General features: G+C 47.6%; 1 protein-coding gene across 4 annotated transcripts in view; it reads left to right on the forward strand.

Moving 5' to 3' along the window:
* The window catches only part of Moe (moesin), a 151,042-nt gene that overhangs the window by 107,510 nt on the left and 28,045 nt on the right, over positions 1-15,487 (forward strand). For 2 of the 4 annotated variants that reach the window (XM_075696113.1, XM_075696116.1), the window contains exons 1-3: positions 8,703-8,851; positions 10,545-10,604; positions 12,078-12,161. In XM_075696113.1, coding sequence (XP_075552228.1) covers positions 10,593-10,604; positions 12,078-12,161 — 96 coding nt within the window. In that variant the 5' untranslated portion in view covers positions 8,703-8,851; positions 10,545-10,592. Of the gene's footprint in view, positions 1-8,702; positions 8,852-10,348; positions 10,373-10,544; positions 10,605-12,077; positions 12,162-15,487 lie in introns of those variants that run through there. The other 2 variants (XM_075696115.1, XM_075696114.1) reach the window with 2 other exon arrangements.

Raw genomic sequence — 15,487 nt, forward strand, 5'->3', positions numbered from 1 at the left:
CCAGGTAACGTTTACGCTTGCATAAGTTGCAGTTGCCGGGAAGCGTGAGAAGCAGTCCTTTAATACGACCCCTTAGTGCTATCGCGTTCTACTCTTATAGGCGGAGCTTAAGCGTCTCCCAGATTATTTTTTTTTCATTCTTTTCGCGACATGACACGTTCATCTGTAAGAATAGCCAGTACATAGGTTAATCAATGAATCAACGAATCTCGTTGTGACGAGTGGCCTGATATGACTTAATTCATGCTACACGTCAGAAATTTCCTTTTGCAATGTTTACGCCGTGTTTCCAGAAAAATACATAAATTTCGGAGGCCTCAGTTTATGACCGAAAGGGACAGTGAGACCGCTCCTGCTTCACTGAAAAAAATATAGAGATGTACAAAACGAGGTCCCGAGGTTCAATAACCGTAGGCGTGCCGCACCTCCCGTCAAAGTAAAAAAGAAAGAAAAAAGAAAAAGAAGGGAGGTGTTTAGTGATGTAAACTTTACAGATTCCTTATTCCAAAACGAAATAGCACGTAGCTATCAACGGGAGATTTCTGGAGCTATATTATTTACAGGAAAGGCAGTGGAGGTCGACATATCCGCAAGAAGTATAACAGTGCTATCGCACAGGTATAGACAACGGGCATAAACCGCACATCAGATAACGATTTCAGTTGGCATATAAACAGGTCCAGATGTTTAGTTGTCATTCCAAGTAATTCTGACAAAAAAAAAGAAGGTATATGTCTGAAGCAGTGTAGAGTTTGCGTATAGACGTCTGAGTAGATAAGCTAGGCACTCGTCGCCCTCGCTCGAATGTCGTTTGCCTCATTAGAGGCGTTCGTCACGTGGCTTATCGCGCCGACCGCGATCTCGTTCTGCCCCACAGACAAGAGGCCATTAGCTCTGTCTTATCTGAGCACACAGACAAGGCGATCCAGATCTGCCCGGGTTCAGCGACGAGGTGACGTTGCCCTACTACCCCTCCGCGTGTACATGTCAGCCGGCAATGACGACACGTGGGCTTTGAGCGGCTCTTTTTTATCTACCGAATCAGTTCCGTTCTCACGACGGCGGTATTGTTTTGAATCCTGAACTAACCGAACACACACGCACACGCACAAAGAAATGGAGGACGAAGTTGCTCACGGCGCTAAGGATTTGTCGCTGGTCTTGTGACAACGTGCGCACGGAAAAAAAAAAATTGACGTGCGCGTTTAGACTATGAAGTTGTCAGATTGTCAGGTTATGAGATTAAAAGAAGATAAATGTGTGGGTCTCAACCTTTTTTGTTCGCGAAGATCTTTCTCTGGGACCCGCCTCCCTTGGGCATTGTCAAAAGAGTGCTAGTAGCTTATAGTCACATAATTAGATTTTCTTTTTTCGAAAAAGTTTTCTAGTTAAACTTGCTATTTTCGACCTGAATCTCGGCCAATCACCCATAGCGTGTATGCGCCACTGGTAGAGGGCAAAGAAACCGACAGGACCGTTTCCAAGTTAATCTCGCGCGCCCTGTTGGAGAAATTTAACAGGGAGTTCAGTTGGACTCAATAAGGAATTCCTGGACGGTCGAACAAATATCCCTGTGAATCAATCTTATTGTTGATTCTTAGTGTGATTTTTACTTACTCACTAAGTGATTGACTCTTGCTGTTCTTAATCCTCTCATTTTAAAATGTGATTTCACCTTTCAACAGCCATTACTCAGGAGCAAACCAGAAAATTTATTTCGGATTGTAACTTCGAATGATCCACCCAGTTCTTGGCCAACCGCTCATAGTGGATATGGCACATTTTCGCTGGACACCTCAACAGTATAAGCACCGTGGGAACCGTTGGACACGAAGCTTCTTTAATGCAGAGGTTCCCATGTCAATAATAAATGTGTTAACGTTACGTAATGTTGCACTAATGTAGATAATATGCTATGTTGTGCTGATGCTATGTTGATGTCCTGCGCGTGATGACATTGCTTGTGTTCAAGCAACATCCGAGAATAAATTAGGTTGACCTCTTCAATCCTTGAACGAAATGAATGGTCGTCGCCACTTCACATTCGATGATAAATTGCACCTCCTAATCGAAACGTTTGTATACATGTCCTTTAGGGTCGCATTGAAATAACACGAACGCCAATCGTGAAGCGTCTACCAGTGTCATTACGCCAGTGCTTCCTCTCCAAACTCTTCCACACTGACGTCGTAACTGTAATTCGCGCTTGCCTTCTCAGCGCCTCAGCACCCCTTGCACCCCCCCCCCCACACACACACATAACCACACGCTTCATCTCTGCGAGACACCGACATCAAACCCGAAGCAAGATGCAAAGAAAAGCTATAGGTTGTACGGATCGCGGTATCTGAGCGAACGTTGGCTTTTCGAAGTAAAGCAACTCCATATTGCTGTTTCTCCGCTGCAAAGACCGCCTATACAACGAAATGACCTGTATAACGAAGCAGTTATTATGCCCCGGTTCTATTGTGATTTGTGCGGTGCGCTATACCTTTACAGCGAAGTGACTTGTATAACGAATGACTTCGCAGGCCCGAAGCATGTCTTTATAAAGGCGTTCGACTGCATCTAACAGAATTTTCGCTAAGCCCTCCTCCCTTCCATAGTCTCCCAACTTGGAGTGTGCACGATTTGCCTTTCGCCCGGCAGCCTCACCATCTGCAAATATTTGCGCGGGCGCAATTCTTCCGCGAGAGCCAGCTGTGTAATAGCGTTCCCTTTGTTGAGCGGATTTCGTTCGAAGCAGCGGGCGGATCGCGTTGTGTGTGTGTGTGTGTGTCTCTCTCTCTATTCAAGTTCTACAGTCGTGATGCAATTAAGTCAGCTGGCGGCTGTTAAATGAGGGGAAATAAAAGAGGCAAAGTAATAGGCATGCCGGACGGCTATTACAAATCAAAACGTCAAACTGGACGGACGGGACAAGGTCGCGCGGCAGTTGGAAATGCGCAGTGTGTCGCGAGGGTAAAGCGTACTTTTTTTTTTTCGACTTCCAGCTGAGCAAGGCTGGTTGAAATATATTACTGCCGGTTCTTTTAATATTATTCCTGTCGCCCTTGTTTTGTCTCATCGCTTTATTTTTCGTTTTCTTCCGCCGTTACCAAAGGCAGCAGATAGCCTCCCACTTCTTGTGCTCTATCCATTCTTTCATTGTCTCCCCGCACCTTCTCCATACATCCTTATGTGGCCATATTCCGTGTGCAGGAGACCAGTTCGTTTCTGCGCTCAGAGTTGCGTGTTGGCCTTGTCGCATATGTGCCATCTACAAGGTGTTCAATTTAACGCAACTATAGTTCATGGACACAGATGAGGTCAAATACACAGCGCGGTGTGCGTATGTCCGTGTTGCGCTACATTATGTGTGTTCCAACACTGGCCAGGATTGGAGACTGTCTACGGTTAATGGCTAAGAGCACATCTTCGGGTTCAAGTAATAGAACGAATCTGCAAGACGTTCCCGCGACTTGACACCACCTCGTGCCGACACGCACACAAAAAAAGAAATAAGAAATGAAGAAGACAACCTTTAAAAGCAGATATTATCGCTGTATTATAGCTTGTTCTTCATGTGCGAACCTATGGGAAAACGCAACGTAGCTTACATCGAGCGCACAAGAAAGCGTGACTACGTTTTCTTGTGGCAGACTATATACCTTCCAGTTGAGTTTCCAATCATTCTGCTCAGCCACAATCTTGTTTCGGCAGCAAAAAAAAAAAAGAAAAGAAAGAAAAGCTTGCATGTTCTTGTTGTCGTTGTTTTCACTTCGATGCTGCGCTAAGCTGTCTTTTTTTTCTTTTTGTCGGCTTCGTACATTCTATAGCACGCTCTAGTATGATTCCACTATAACCAGTATTGCAACAAAGCATGATGTGGCCGCTGTCCAGACGCTCAGCTGTCTTTATGGAGGCGCGTCTATACGGCGAGTAATGGAACGCAGCCACTGAACGCATTCGTCACGTGATAGCTCGTAAGCGACGTCTGTTGGACGAAGACTACGAAAATACAGTGAAGCGTGTTTTAGTGTCATTGTATTCGTCTACGTTGCGCTGGAGCTAACGTTGTACAACACGGCACCAACTCTCCCAACAAAGTGTACGTTCTACTGTACGAAATTTCTGGCGTTTCTTTCTTCTTATTTTTTAGCCTTAAGGAAGCATATTGAACAAGGCACCTGTATTTTATAGGACAAATTCACTTCTTGCGCTGGATTACTCAAAAGCGTGGACATTACTCGCAAAGAAATCGAAATGCATCATTGACTAACGTACACATCATTTCACTGATACAATTAAGAAAAATTTTGGACACATTAAACGGTTTTATTATAGCACCATTTTACTGTGCGTGTACTGTAAACATTCGTTATAACAAAATCCCATTATTTTCCATTCATTGAACTTTTTCGCAGTGCTTTTGTATATGTATAAATATTTCATTCATTCGTTATTTATTTATTTATTTATTTATTTACTATAGCTAATGTGTTTGCATATGCGGAGGACGTACGGCGTCTGTGTTTGCACGTTCTGCGAATGTAATAACAGTTTCTATTTGCATACACACGGTGGTCTCACGCGGTGGCCGCGTGAGAAATTTGAGACGACATGGCGAAGTGATTATCTCGCCAGAGCTGGCACCTCTGGGCCGGAAGATATGCGATAAGCCGATTGGTATAACGACAGGTCGATTGCCAGAGCAGGCGAAAACGAAATGCACCCTCTCTCTCTCTCTCTCTGGCCACTCTTACCCACACGCTATACCGTGTGTGCGACACAGACAAATGAAGTACGATTCAATAGCCCACGCATTGTATCGGTCAACTCCATGATTCAGCGTTAAGGAATTCTGACTTGTCTCTCTTTTTTTTTCTTGCTGCGCTGGCCGCGGGTTCCGTGGAGGCCACACGTCATGGCGCAAACAATGGGCTTACATCCCGTCCTGGTAGAATAAGTCCGGGCCATATCAGCCAGCACCGTAGATAACGCAAGGCCTGTTCACTCCGATCCATGACGTCATATGCTACCGGCCCGAAATTTCCATCGCCAAGGCCGGCGTGACGAAAGCGGTGACGTCGAAATCACCGCGGCTTGCTCGGAAGCACACCCATTAGATCTTATGGCAGTCGGGCCAGTAGCATGACGTCACGGATGGGAGCGAACGGGTCCCGTGCTAGCTAGGTGGCGTTGCGTCGAAGCAATCCTGGCACGGAAGTCTGATATGGCTGGCGGGAAACGTCCTCTAACTTACACAAAATAACATTGCGTCCGCACGTGCCCGGTGTGCCCCCCCCCCCACCCCACCCCCGGGCTACGCTACTGGATGCATGGCACTGATACAGCCCGATTTGTAACCACATGATGCGTATTTCAGGCGTATTTTCGGCGCGGCGTTTCCCGTTGTCGGAGCCCGATCATGGTCGAAGTATGCGTTATGCGGGGTATCTGTTTTAATCAGTCCACATGGAACACGTTGCCGGAGTGATAACAGAGCAATCTATGTGGCTGTGTGAAGTCGACGCACCGACGCCTGTCGACGTGCGCACACTGGAAACACACCGGAGATAAGCATCATGCAGGTACGTGTTGATTGGACGTAAACAAGATCGAGTACGATTTTATGTCCTTGGGGCACGTAGACTTCACGCTCTCCCATTTGAAACACGCTCTCCAACCTAATGACAGGCATAGATTTTGTTATGATTGCCTACACAGGAAAAAAGCGGTCCTGTGTCGTTGTTTTAAGCGCGCGAATGCTTGTTAGTGGGATACTCGGATTGTCATCTTTCTCGGAAAACCAACCGTTAAAACGCTTCTGGCGATCAGTGTTCCGTATGTCGCGATAAATTTGAGCAAAATTCTCTTCTTTTTCTCTATTATTACGTAACGATATATATATTTTAATTAATGCATAAGCACTCGCTCTGCAGTGTCCAATTATATTGAACGTGTCCAGTAATGGAGTTGCAGGAAAGACGAAGGGAACCACCTCCACTGTTTTCGATTCACTCTAGTGTGATGGCCCGTTTCACTATGAACACCGTGCAATATCACGTCTTCCCCGGCAAAGCAGTTTTATTTCCTCTAAAATTGACCTACTCATCTTGTGCAAACCGGCCAATTCTTGGCCTGTCACCCGCAGGTGGTATGTGTGCCATTTGTGCAGAGGACCGACAGGAAGAACAAAAACTGTGCATCGGTTTCGATCGCATAGTTCACCGTTCTTCATTTACATGCTATATGCTATATATACGTATAATACGTGAGTTAAACCGACATTTTATAAAGACCTGATTCGGAGAAATCGTTGTTTGCGCAGCCATACCCATGTTTCGGGTCAAATATACACGTTAAAGACAAATGGAACAACCTACCATATTTAAATTGACTTGTCCAGCGCAGGAAACACCCACGGACAGCGTTTTTAACCTACCGTATCCCGGCGTTCCCACGATGTAGATGCGCCCCCCCCCCCCCCCTTTTTTTTTGAAACAGGCATCAAAAGTTGCGCCAGATTTCCCCAGTATTGTTATCGGAAACTCTATGGTCTCCGATATGGCCTTGGAGATCGGACAGCGCGCGGCTATACTTATCTCGGAGGTCATGGTTCGAAGAAGCTGACGAGGTCGCCAAAGCGCGGGCTCTGATGGCGCACGTATGTATACACGTCATCGTGACGTATAAATACGTGCGTGCCTCCACTGCAGTGAGGACGAGGGAAGCCGCGAAGAAAGCAGCGGCGAACCGACGGCCAACGCCTGTCAACCGCCGCTCACACTTTCTGCAAGCGCAAACAATGAGCACTGCACCGTACCGCTTTCCGTGTGCGACAACACCGTTGACTCACCTCCCGAAGATGGCTTAGGAAGGTCCGTAGACAGTAGTCTACTTAATACCTGTATTCATGAGTTTCAAAGCAGTCTGTGCGCCTTTAGTGACATCGAAGAAAAATAAAAAGAAACCTAGCGGCTATGGTGCTGCACTGCTAAGCATGAAGTCGCCGGATCGAATCCCCGCCGCGGCGACCTCATTTCGATGGGGGCGAAATGCAAAAAAACGCCCGTGTATCGTGCATTCGGGGCACGTTAAAGATCCCCTCCTGGTGATCAAAATTAATTCGGAGTCCCCCGCTGCGGCATGCCTCATAACCTAATCGTAGTTTTGGCACGTACAACCCCAGAATTCAATTCAGAAAGACGTCTACATTAGGAAGAAAAGGGGCCGATGCGGAGTCTAAGCAATTTATAAGAAATATGTATGCTTTCTCTATGACAGACTATATGATGCTCTATGTGTAGTGTTTTCTAGATTGCTATGAGTTCTCAAGCGCGTTCTTTTTCTTTTTTTTCCTGTTGTGTATTAGTCAACCTACATAGTCTATATAGACAACACTTATCTTAAAAGTTAACAGTGTAACAAGCACACAGTGTCGTTGAAACTCTGAGAACCTTGTACTATCAGTCCAGTGATATCGCTGGCATCGTGAAGCGTTGGGAACATGGGGCATACGCGCAAGCATCTGTTTCTCTAACGAGTTTGAAATTGTTATGAAATATGAGTAGATTATTCGATTCCAGGCGCGCTGTACAACTGGGCTCACAGCAAGATAGATCTTATAGAAGAGCACGATAGAAGGTAGAAGTCCAGATCATTTGCTGCGCTGTTTTGCATAGAAACAATGAGGACTTTGCAATTTAAAATAAGTATTTGGGAGAGGACTAACAGTTTCGACCGCGCGAGATTTTCTTTAATGCCGAGCTCCAAAATCCCGGGGTACGTGGGCGCTTTTGCTTGCACCCCGTCCATAGGAATGCGGCCGCCGCAGCCGCGAGTCGAACCCACGACCTCGCGCTCAGCAGAAGACAGGGTTCGTGGTCCCGGAAGTTATGAAACTTCTTCGAGAGGCAACGAGGAGAAAGGAAGCGTCGCATGCTTGGGATTAAAAGGGCACTGAATGCCGCATCATGACAACATGCGGCGATTAATCACTGCTGATAAGAAAGCTTTCCGTGAATAAATCAATTGTTCCCGAACCTCTGTACCAACCAAAGTAATTCCACATGACTGTCTTGTTCACCAAATCAAGATCCGCTTATGAAATAGAACTGCCGAAAATTCCAAATCGAGCGCTCTGGTTAATGTAAGTACATCATCGCGTGCTGAGTCCGGAACTTAAACGCAGGAGAGAACTCCGCCCGCGGGCGATGAAACTGGCATGCAACTCATAATTCCAAAGTTCACGTATACCTTCCGGACAGACATTGTACACACTTCGATCAGCTCATCAGCAGCGGCACAGAACGTCTCAATAGACGTGACGCAAATACGCGGTCGCGTATTTATATAGTTTATATAGGTGTTCCGTGGTTCAACCTTCTGGCACGACGCGCGACTTTCGTCACTCATCGACAGCGCTTGCGTCATGTCTTACATCGTCTCATTCCACACGTCGATGTCACCCCGTGGTGCGAAGACTCTTTTTTTCGCACGTGTTGCCTACGCGCCGCAGCGAATTTCATCCGGTGAGAAAGTCGCGATTAGGTTAACTCGTTTCTTTGCTTTTTTGTTCGTTTTTCGTCTACGTAGCGGGTAACGGAAGGAAAGTCAAACACTGCGTCCGCACCGCGCCGGCGCGCACGCCGCAGTTTCAGAAACGGCGCCTCGCGCGTGCGCAGTGACGCGCGCGCAGCAGCCGCCGCGCCGCGCCGCGGCCGTCTGCTAAAGCGGAAAGTGGGAGTTGCCACACGCATGCGCGTTTGCCACACCCTGCGGACGGCCATTTTGTACGAAGTTGTCACCGTGAGCGCGGAGGGTGATACGCCGCTGTGGGAATACGTTCTTTTTTTCTTCGTCGTCGGTAAGTGACGGTTGGTTAGTTTTTATTTTGGGCCAGGGCTCGCGACTCGAGCCGCGAAAGTGGCCGCGCACCCGCGACTGTCCCGACGCAGCCGGGGCCTCGTCGGCGAGTGAGGCACCGACACCGGCGCGCGCCGAGGAACCGCTCGGGGCGAAGTTTTTTTGTACGCGACATGACGTGGTTGGGCCAACTGCGTTCTGATGCCGTCCCCGTTTCCGGGTGTTTTTCTCGAGAAATTTGCCCCGTTTCGGTGGTACAAGTGTCCGCAACTGTCCCGAAACGTGTCTGCCGAAGTTTCGTGTCGAGTCAAGCGGCTGCCAGCGCGTAATTTCCGCATAAATTGGGAGAGATGCTGCATTCCCCCTGCAGCTCGGAGGTCTAGCCTCGTCAGCGCGTATACAAAAAACCGGTTGCTTCTAACCAGCCGTTAAGCGACGAACCCCAGAGTGTCCTTTTCTTGCTACCTGTTTTCGTGTTTTGTTCAGAATGGCTTGCTTGGCGTGGTGACAAGAATTTTCGTGTTTCTTTTTGCCCGGGAAGGAATAGTTACACCGACTCGGCCTTAATTCTTGCCGGAGACTTGTAAGCGGCTGCTGCTTGGAAGGCATGTGAGCCCAATACATGCGCTTTGTTAGTGGTAGCCCTGCTCTAGACTCGTCGCCTGTGTGAAATATAACTGCTTTGGGTTTGCGTTCGGAGCGCATTGTACGTTCTGTCGCGACCCCGCGGGCTTGTTTGGGTGCCGGTTGGCAACGGTCATAGGCGGTGCGTCCGTTCCGGCGGACCGTCGTCCTGAAGTGAACACGGTTTTTGGGCGCGAATGACGTAATGGTGCCGGTCGCTCGCAACTTGTTGAGCGGGCCGTACAGGTGCCGTCATCGTGGACCGGCGGGGCTTCTGACTTCACAGAAACATGTTACAGGCTTCGGTTAATTGAACGTTCTTTTTATCCTCGTTTACGAAAGGCGCCGTGGTCAAGGTCATGCCGAATCGTGTTAAATAAAAAGAACAGAAAATGCTGGCGCACTCGGCAGGATATTCCAATTCCGGCGAGTTCTTTTCCCCCAGCCCTGCCGGTGCGAGTGTACGAGATTAAACCGGTGTAAACCAGAAGGGGGCAATGAAGGGAAAGAACTTGAGATGTTCGGGATTGAGAGGCTTGTTTGAACGACGGGGATTCTTTACGGCGGTGCCTGTCTTCTAACGAAAGATGCACAGTTGTGCCTTTTGTGTGCGGCTGTTTCCATATTCGCTGCGGGCTGTATCAGGTGCGGCGCACCCAGGGGGGTTTTCCTCGCCTGGGCAATGACTGCTTGCATGCGATCCGCAAGAAAGCAATGCGCACCTTGCTTTTGTCGCCGTTACTGTTGCATATACGCCCGCTATTGTAAAACAAGGTTTACGTAGAGCCCATCGCCACCGCGGTACTCGGTGCAGTTTCGTTTTCACTCGCTGTTGGCCACTGTATCAGAGCCGGTACTCCAGTTAATGTCCTGTGTAGCGTGCCTATCCACACATTTGGTTCGTACATGCATTCTCTATTGGGTGTCCGCCCATGTTACTGTCTCGTGAACTGTACAATTTGCCAAGCGGCGCGTGATTCATAGTTCCGGTGTGTCGCTGTGCTTGTAATGTGTGCTGAAGCGAGAGTTCTTAATTCAAACTTACGAGCTGCAACTCTTTCTCGTTTCAGAAATTACCCCCTTTTTTCTGCCAGTGGACAGCAGGCAACTAAAGCAAGATGCCGAAACCGGTGAGCCCGCTGAAATGCGCCTCTTACTTTCTGCGAGAACTAAGCTTTAGCGTTAAGGCTTTCCACGACAGCTGCAATGTTTTTCTTTACTTTCTCGCTACTAAATCTGCACTTATACCCTGCGAATGTGACACATTGTTCCTTGAAGTGCTGCAGTGTTCCTGCTGTTTTTGACACGACTCCTTTTATTTTTACCTCGCACAAGAACGATCATGTATTCCAGGGAACAAACAACTTATATGAACGGTGCAAATGCATGGTGGAGTGGCCTTGACTAGTTTGCTGTGACCAGCACTACTTTGTCAATAGTGGTACTCGTCAGAGCTATTGAGTTTAAGGGCTGTCAAACTTGGAATACAATTATCAGTAGTTGTAGTGAACTTTTGTTAGTGGTGGGCTCATAACATGAACAGCCTTTGGGCAGTGGTACACGCTGCTCGTGGTGCTTATACTCCAGACCTGGCACTAAATAACACAAACTACCCGCAGAATGTGAAGGATGTGGGAATTCTGATGGCAGTGCCTTGTTTATACCTTAGTAGCAATTGCTACGATAGGGTGGATGTCTCAATTTTCCCTTAAACTGATCAAGGAAGCTAAACCTTGGCTGTATTGCTGAAGCTCGTAGCAAAGCTCTTCTGTGCTGAGGTTGTGTGTAGGTCTCATTGTTGTCGTTACAATTAACATTTTGTTTTTGGTCCTATCGTCCAATGCACTTTCACAAAATAGCTGAATATGCTTCTGTCACGACTATGGGCTGTCAAGGAATGTGTCAAAATTAGTTTCCTTCAGAAGTGCCCTGCAGACTGCATTGAAAGAGACTCAAGGTGGCAGAATGGTCCTATGTGCATTTGATAGTTAGTGATTGTAATTATAGAATAACTAAATCTTGATTTAGTGTGCTGTCACTTCTGTCGCATTAAAATAATTGAATCACTTGCTCTCAAAACACATGCGTAAGTTGGTTGCAAGCAAAAACTAAGGAAAAACTCTATTCCTGCATCGTATGCCGACGGATCAGGGCAAGTTGAACTTCTCGTTATAGTAGTGCCTTTAATAAAGTGGTATGTAGTTATATTCTGCACAGTTGAGTGAAGTTGTGCGACTGAAGCAGAAAGTTGCACTTAACTGCGGGTTAATATCCGCATTTTCCTTGCCACTGTGAACAGGACTGGCAAAAACGTGATTACACAAATGTGTACAACATAGCTAAAGGAAATGTCTGCATTTCATCCCAATTTGTATGGATTCTTGTAGATGCTAGTTTAGAGTACTGTCTGCCTGAATCACAAGCGTCGCTGCCAGGCAGCTGCTTCCTCAGCGGGGCCCAGCTGCATCACCGACAGCTGTGCACATCCTTGACCTGCACTTCCGCACGTTTTTGTGCCATGCATCCACACCTGTTTTTAAAGATGAATGGAAAGTGTACTTTTGCTTGCATTCTTGAACCGGAAGTGCTTGTTTTTTTTAAAGGTAAACGTGCGGGTGACCACAATGGACGCGGAACTAGAGTTCGCGATCCAGGCGAGCACCACTGGGAAGCAGCTCTTTGATCAGGTGAGATCTTATTTAGAACTGATTGTGGACGAGTGATTTACTTTGTACGGGGACTTGCACGTTTTGTTAAATGCTGTTGTGGCAGGAAATTTTAGAAAGGCAGGTAGTTTACATTTGTTCTGCTGATGCATGCTTCAGTGTTTCAGAATCAGCTTCTGCCTTGAACATTGTTCCATTGATTGTAGTTCTTTGGGAAATTAAGTTTAGCAATAAGGTGCACTCCTGTCCCGTGACCTTGAATGGGTGGCTTATACTTGTTGCACTGTACTTGTCTGCTGTAAGTTGGTGGCAGTAGAACTGTTGCGAGAGTCTTGCGAAGCTGGCTTTTTAGTGTGCAGTATATATTGCTATAAGAAACTGTACAACTTGCCTGCCTGCATAAACATTTCAGCAGCAATTCAACTTTCATAATACCTTCATTATTACTTCATCCCCCCTCCCCCCTAAGGGCCATGTAATACAAGGTTGTTTAGAGCTTAGAGTGCCAATTGAACACATGTACCAGGCACATGCCAGCTGTGGTGTTCGCCCTAACATCAGAGGCAGTTCTTCAGGCTGTTTGGACACTGTGGTTTTGGTGTAACATTTCTTTGCTCAATTAAAACTTCAGACATTTAATGGGAACTGAATTTGTTTTCATGTGATGGTTGGCTCGGAGAAAACAAACAAATCGCTTGGACATGCAAACTTGCTTCTGCCAAATATTGCCATGGCTATTTGCTACCATGGTGGCGCTCTTGAACACTGGTGGCATAGTAGCTTAGGAATTGCACTGCTAAGTCCGTGGGCACGGAATGAAATTTCAGCCATGGTGGCTGCGTTTCGATGAAGGGGAAATGCAAAACTGCCAGTGACCATGCATTAGATGCACTATATAACCGCACATACCGTATTTACCCGCGTATAACCCGCCCCTGCGTATAACCCGCACCCCTAACTTTGAACTCGGCGGAAAAAAAAAAAAAAAAGCTCGCGTATAACCCGCACGTTTACCTGAAAAAAAAAATTAGCGCTAGAAAGATGCAACTCACACTCAGTGATCATTTCGTTTTCAGAACATTTATTCAAACGACCGCCACCACGTCACTGGTTATCCGATTCTTAATCGTCGCCGCTCTCACTACTGCCATCCGAGGCTTCATCGCCACTCTCAAAGACGTAGTCGTCCTCGGAACCATCCAGACTATTACTGATCGCACATTTTTTAAAGCTTTTGCGCACCAAATCGGCCGGTATCGCTTTCCACGCATCCACGATCCACTGGCACAGCAATAGAATATCAGGCCTTCGCACGCGTCCCGTCGGTGTGAGGGCGTAAATGCCGTCGGCCATCCACTGGGCATACAGCCGCTTCACGCGTGCCTTGAACGGCTTGTTCAGGCACACGTCGAGTGGCTGTAGCATGGACGTCATGCCGCCAGGTATTATGACGAGGTCGGTGCTGGTCTCGGCAAGGCGAGCCTTCATCGCATCAGTGCAGTGGCCTCTGAAGGAATCTAGTACGAGCATCGAACGGCGTGCCAGCAAGGCACCTGGTTTTCGCTCCCAGATTACTCGAAGCCAGTCACCGACTAGGCCACTGTTCATCCACGAATTTTCTTCCGCACGCACAACGATTCCTGGGGGCAGTGGAATGCCAGGTAGCGTCTTGCGTTTGAAAATGACACACGGGCGCAGTTTCGTGCCGTCAGCCAAAGCGCATAGCATGACTGTGCAGCGCAGCTTGGCATTTCCGCCGGTCAGCACGCTGACTGATTTGGAGCCCTTTTTTTCCATGGTCGTGTCCATCGGCATCTCAAAGTACACAGGTGTTTGATCAGCATTTCCCACTTGAGACAGCAAATAGCTGTGCTCCTTCCGAAGTGCGATCACATATCGTTGAAAGTTCAACAACTTTTCCTCGTAGGCTTCAGGAAGCCGCTGGCACATGGTTGTTCCATGTGCCAGCGGCTTCCATGTCTTCCATGTCTTTGCATGAAGCGCTGAAGCCATCCACGGCTTGCACGAAACTCACGTGGAATATTCAATTCCCGGGCCAACTTCAGGGCTTCCATTTGCGCCATCTCAGTCGAAACAGCGTGGCCACGACTTCTCTGCTCCTCAATGAACTTCGCAAGCTGCGTCTCGAGGTGGGGGTACGCGCCAGTCTTCGGACCCCGAAACGCTCGCCTGTTCCGGTTCGTTGCTTCGAGACTCTCTTTTTTCTTCCTCCAGTCGCGAATGCACGACTCGTCGACGTCATGCTGTCTTGCAGCAGCTCTGTTGCCGATTTCTTCGGCAGCGGCTATAATCTTTAGCTTCTCTTTCGCTGTGAAACACTGCCGTCGAGTCGCACTCATGATGCCAAAACAAAGCAGGCAAACAGTGCAAACTGGGGTAAGTACACTAAACAGCGCCTAACGCGAGGCTCAACAATGCTGGCCTTTCGTTGGCCCTTCATCGGCTTGACAAGCGTCGATGACGATGGGGATGGCGGACTACACGGGGAGGCCGCCGCACATTGCGGTGAAGCCGACCGCCCCCCCCCCTCCCACGGAAAAAATTCGCAGATAACCCGCACCCCCACTTTTTAAACGCGTTTTTTCACATTTTGGTGCGGGTTATACGCGAATAAATACGGTACGACAACGGACAGAAAAGGAAACACACAGGACAAGCGGCTACATAATGCATTCCAATATCGACCATCAGCTGGCCCGCCTCTCCCTGTTAAACATTAGATGCACATTAAAGAACCCCAGGTCGTCACAATTAATCCGGAGTCCCTACCTATGCCATGTCTTATAATCATATCGTGGGTTTGGCACTCAAATCCCCAGAATTTAAAATTTAATTTTAGAGCTGGGCTTAAGCCTGTTTTTGTGTAGCTGACCAAACAGTGTTCTAACTATGGCCTTGTAAGAACTCCCCCATAGTAATGCTGTGGTTAGCCTATGAAGGTTCCAAGGAGAAATGTTCAGTCATAGTGAAAGGTTATGCTCCTGAAATTACATTGTATGTTGGCTTTGCCGTGAACAAATGCATGATGTGCCAGAAAGGACACAAAGATGACTGGTAGTGTGCTGTCCTATTGAAATTCGCGCTAGCTTGTACGGCAGCAGTTGCTCAAGGCTTGCAGATTGTCTGCAGTAAAAAGAAAAAAAAGCGATTGCATTTCAAAATAAGGCACTTAACCTGGCAGCTTTTGTGGAAGCTTTCTGCACAAGAACCAAAATAATTTCGAGTACTAGTATGAAAGTCAGGATGCCGCACTGATCTTATTGGCACCATACTCTCTGCATAAAATTCAAAGGTAATGTCAGTTCTTTTGAAGGTGTTGATTTGCA

The sequence above is a fragment of the Dermacentor variabilis genome, chromosome 6 (genome assembly GCF_050947875.1).
Source record: "Dermacentor variabilis isolate Ectoservices chromosome 6, ASM5094787v1, whole genome shotgun sequence".
In the NCBI taxonomy this organism is placed as follows: Eukaryota; Metazoa; Arthropoda; class Arachnida; order Ixodida; family Ixodidae; genus Dermacentor; species Dermacentor variabilis.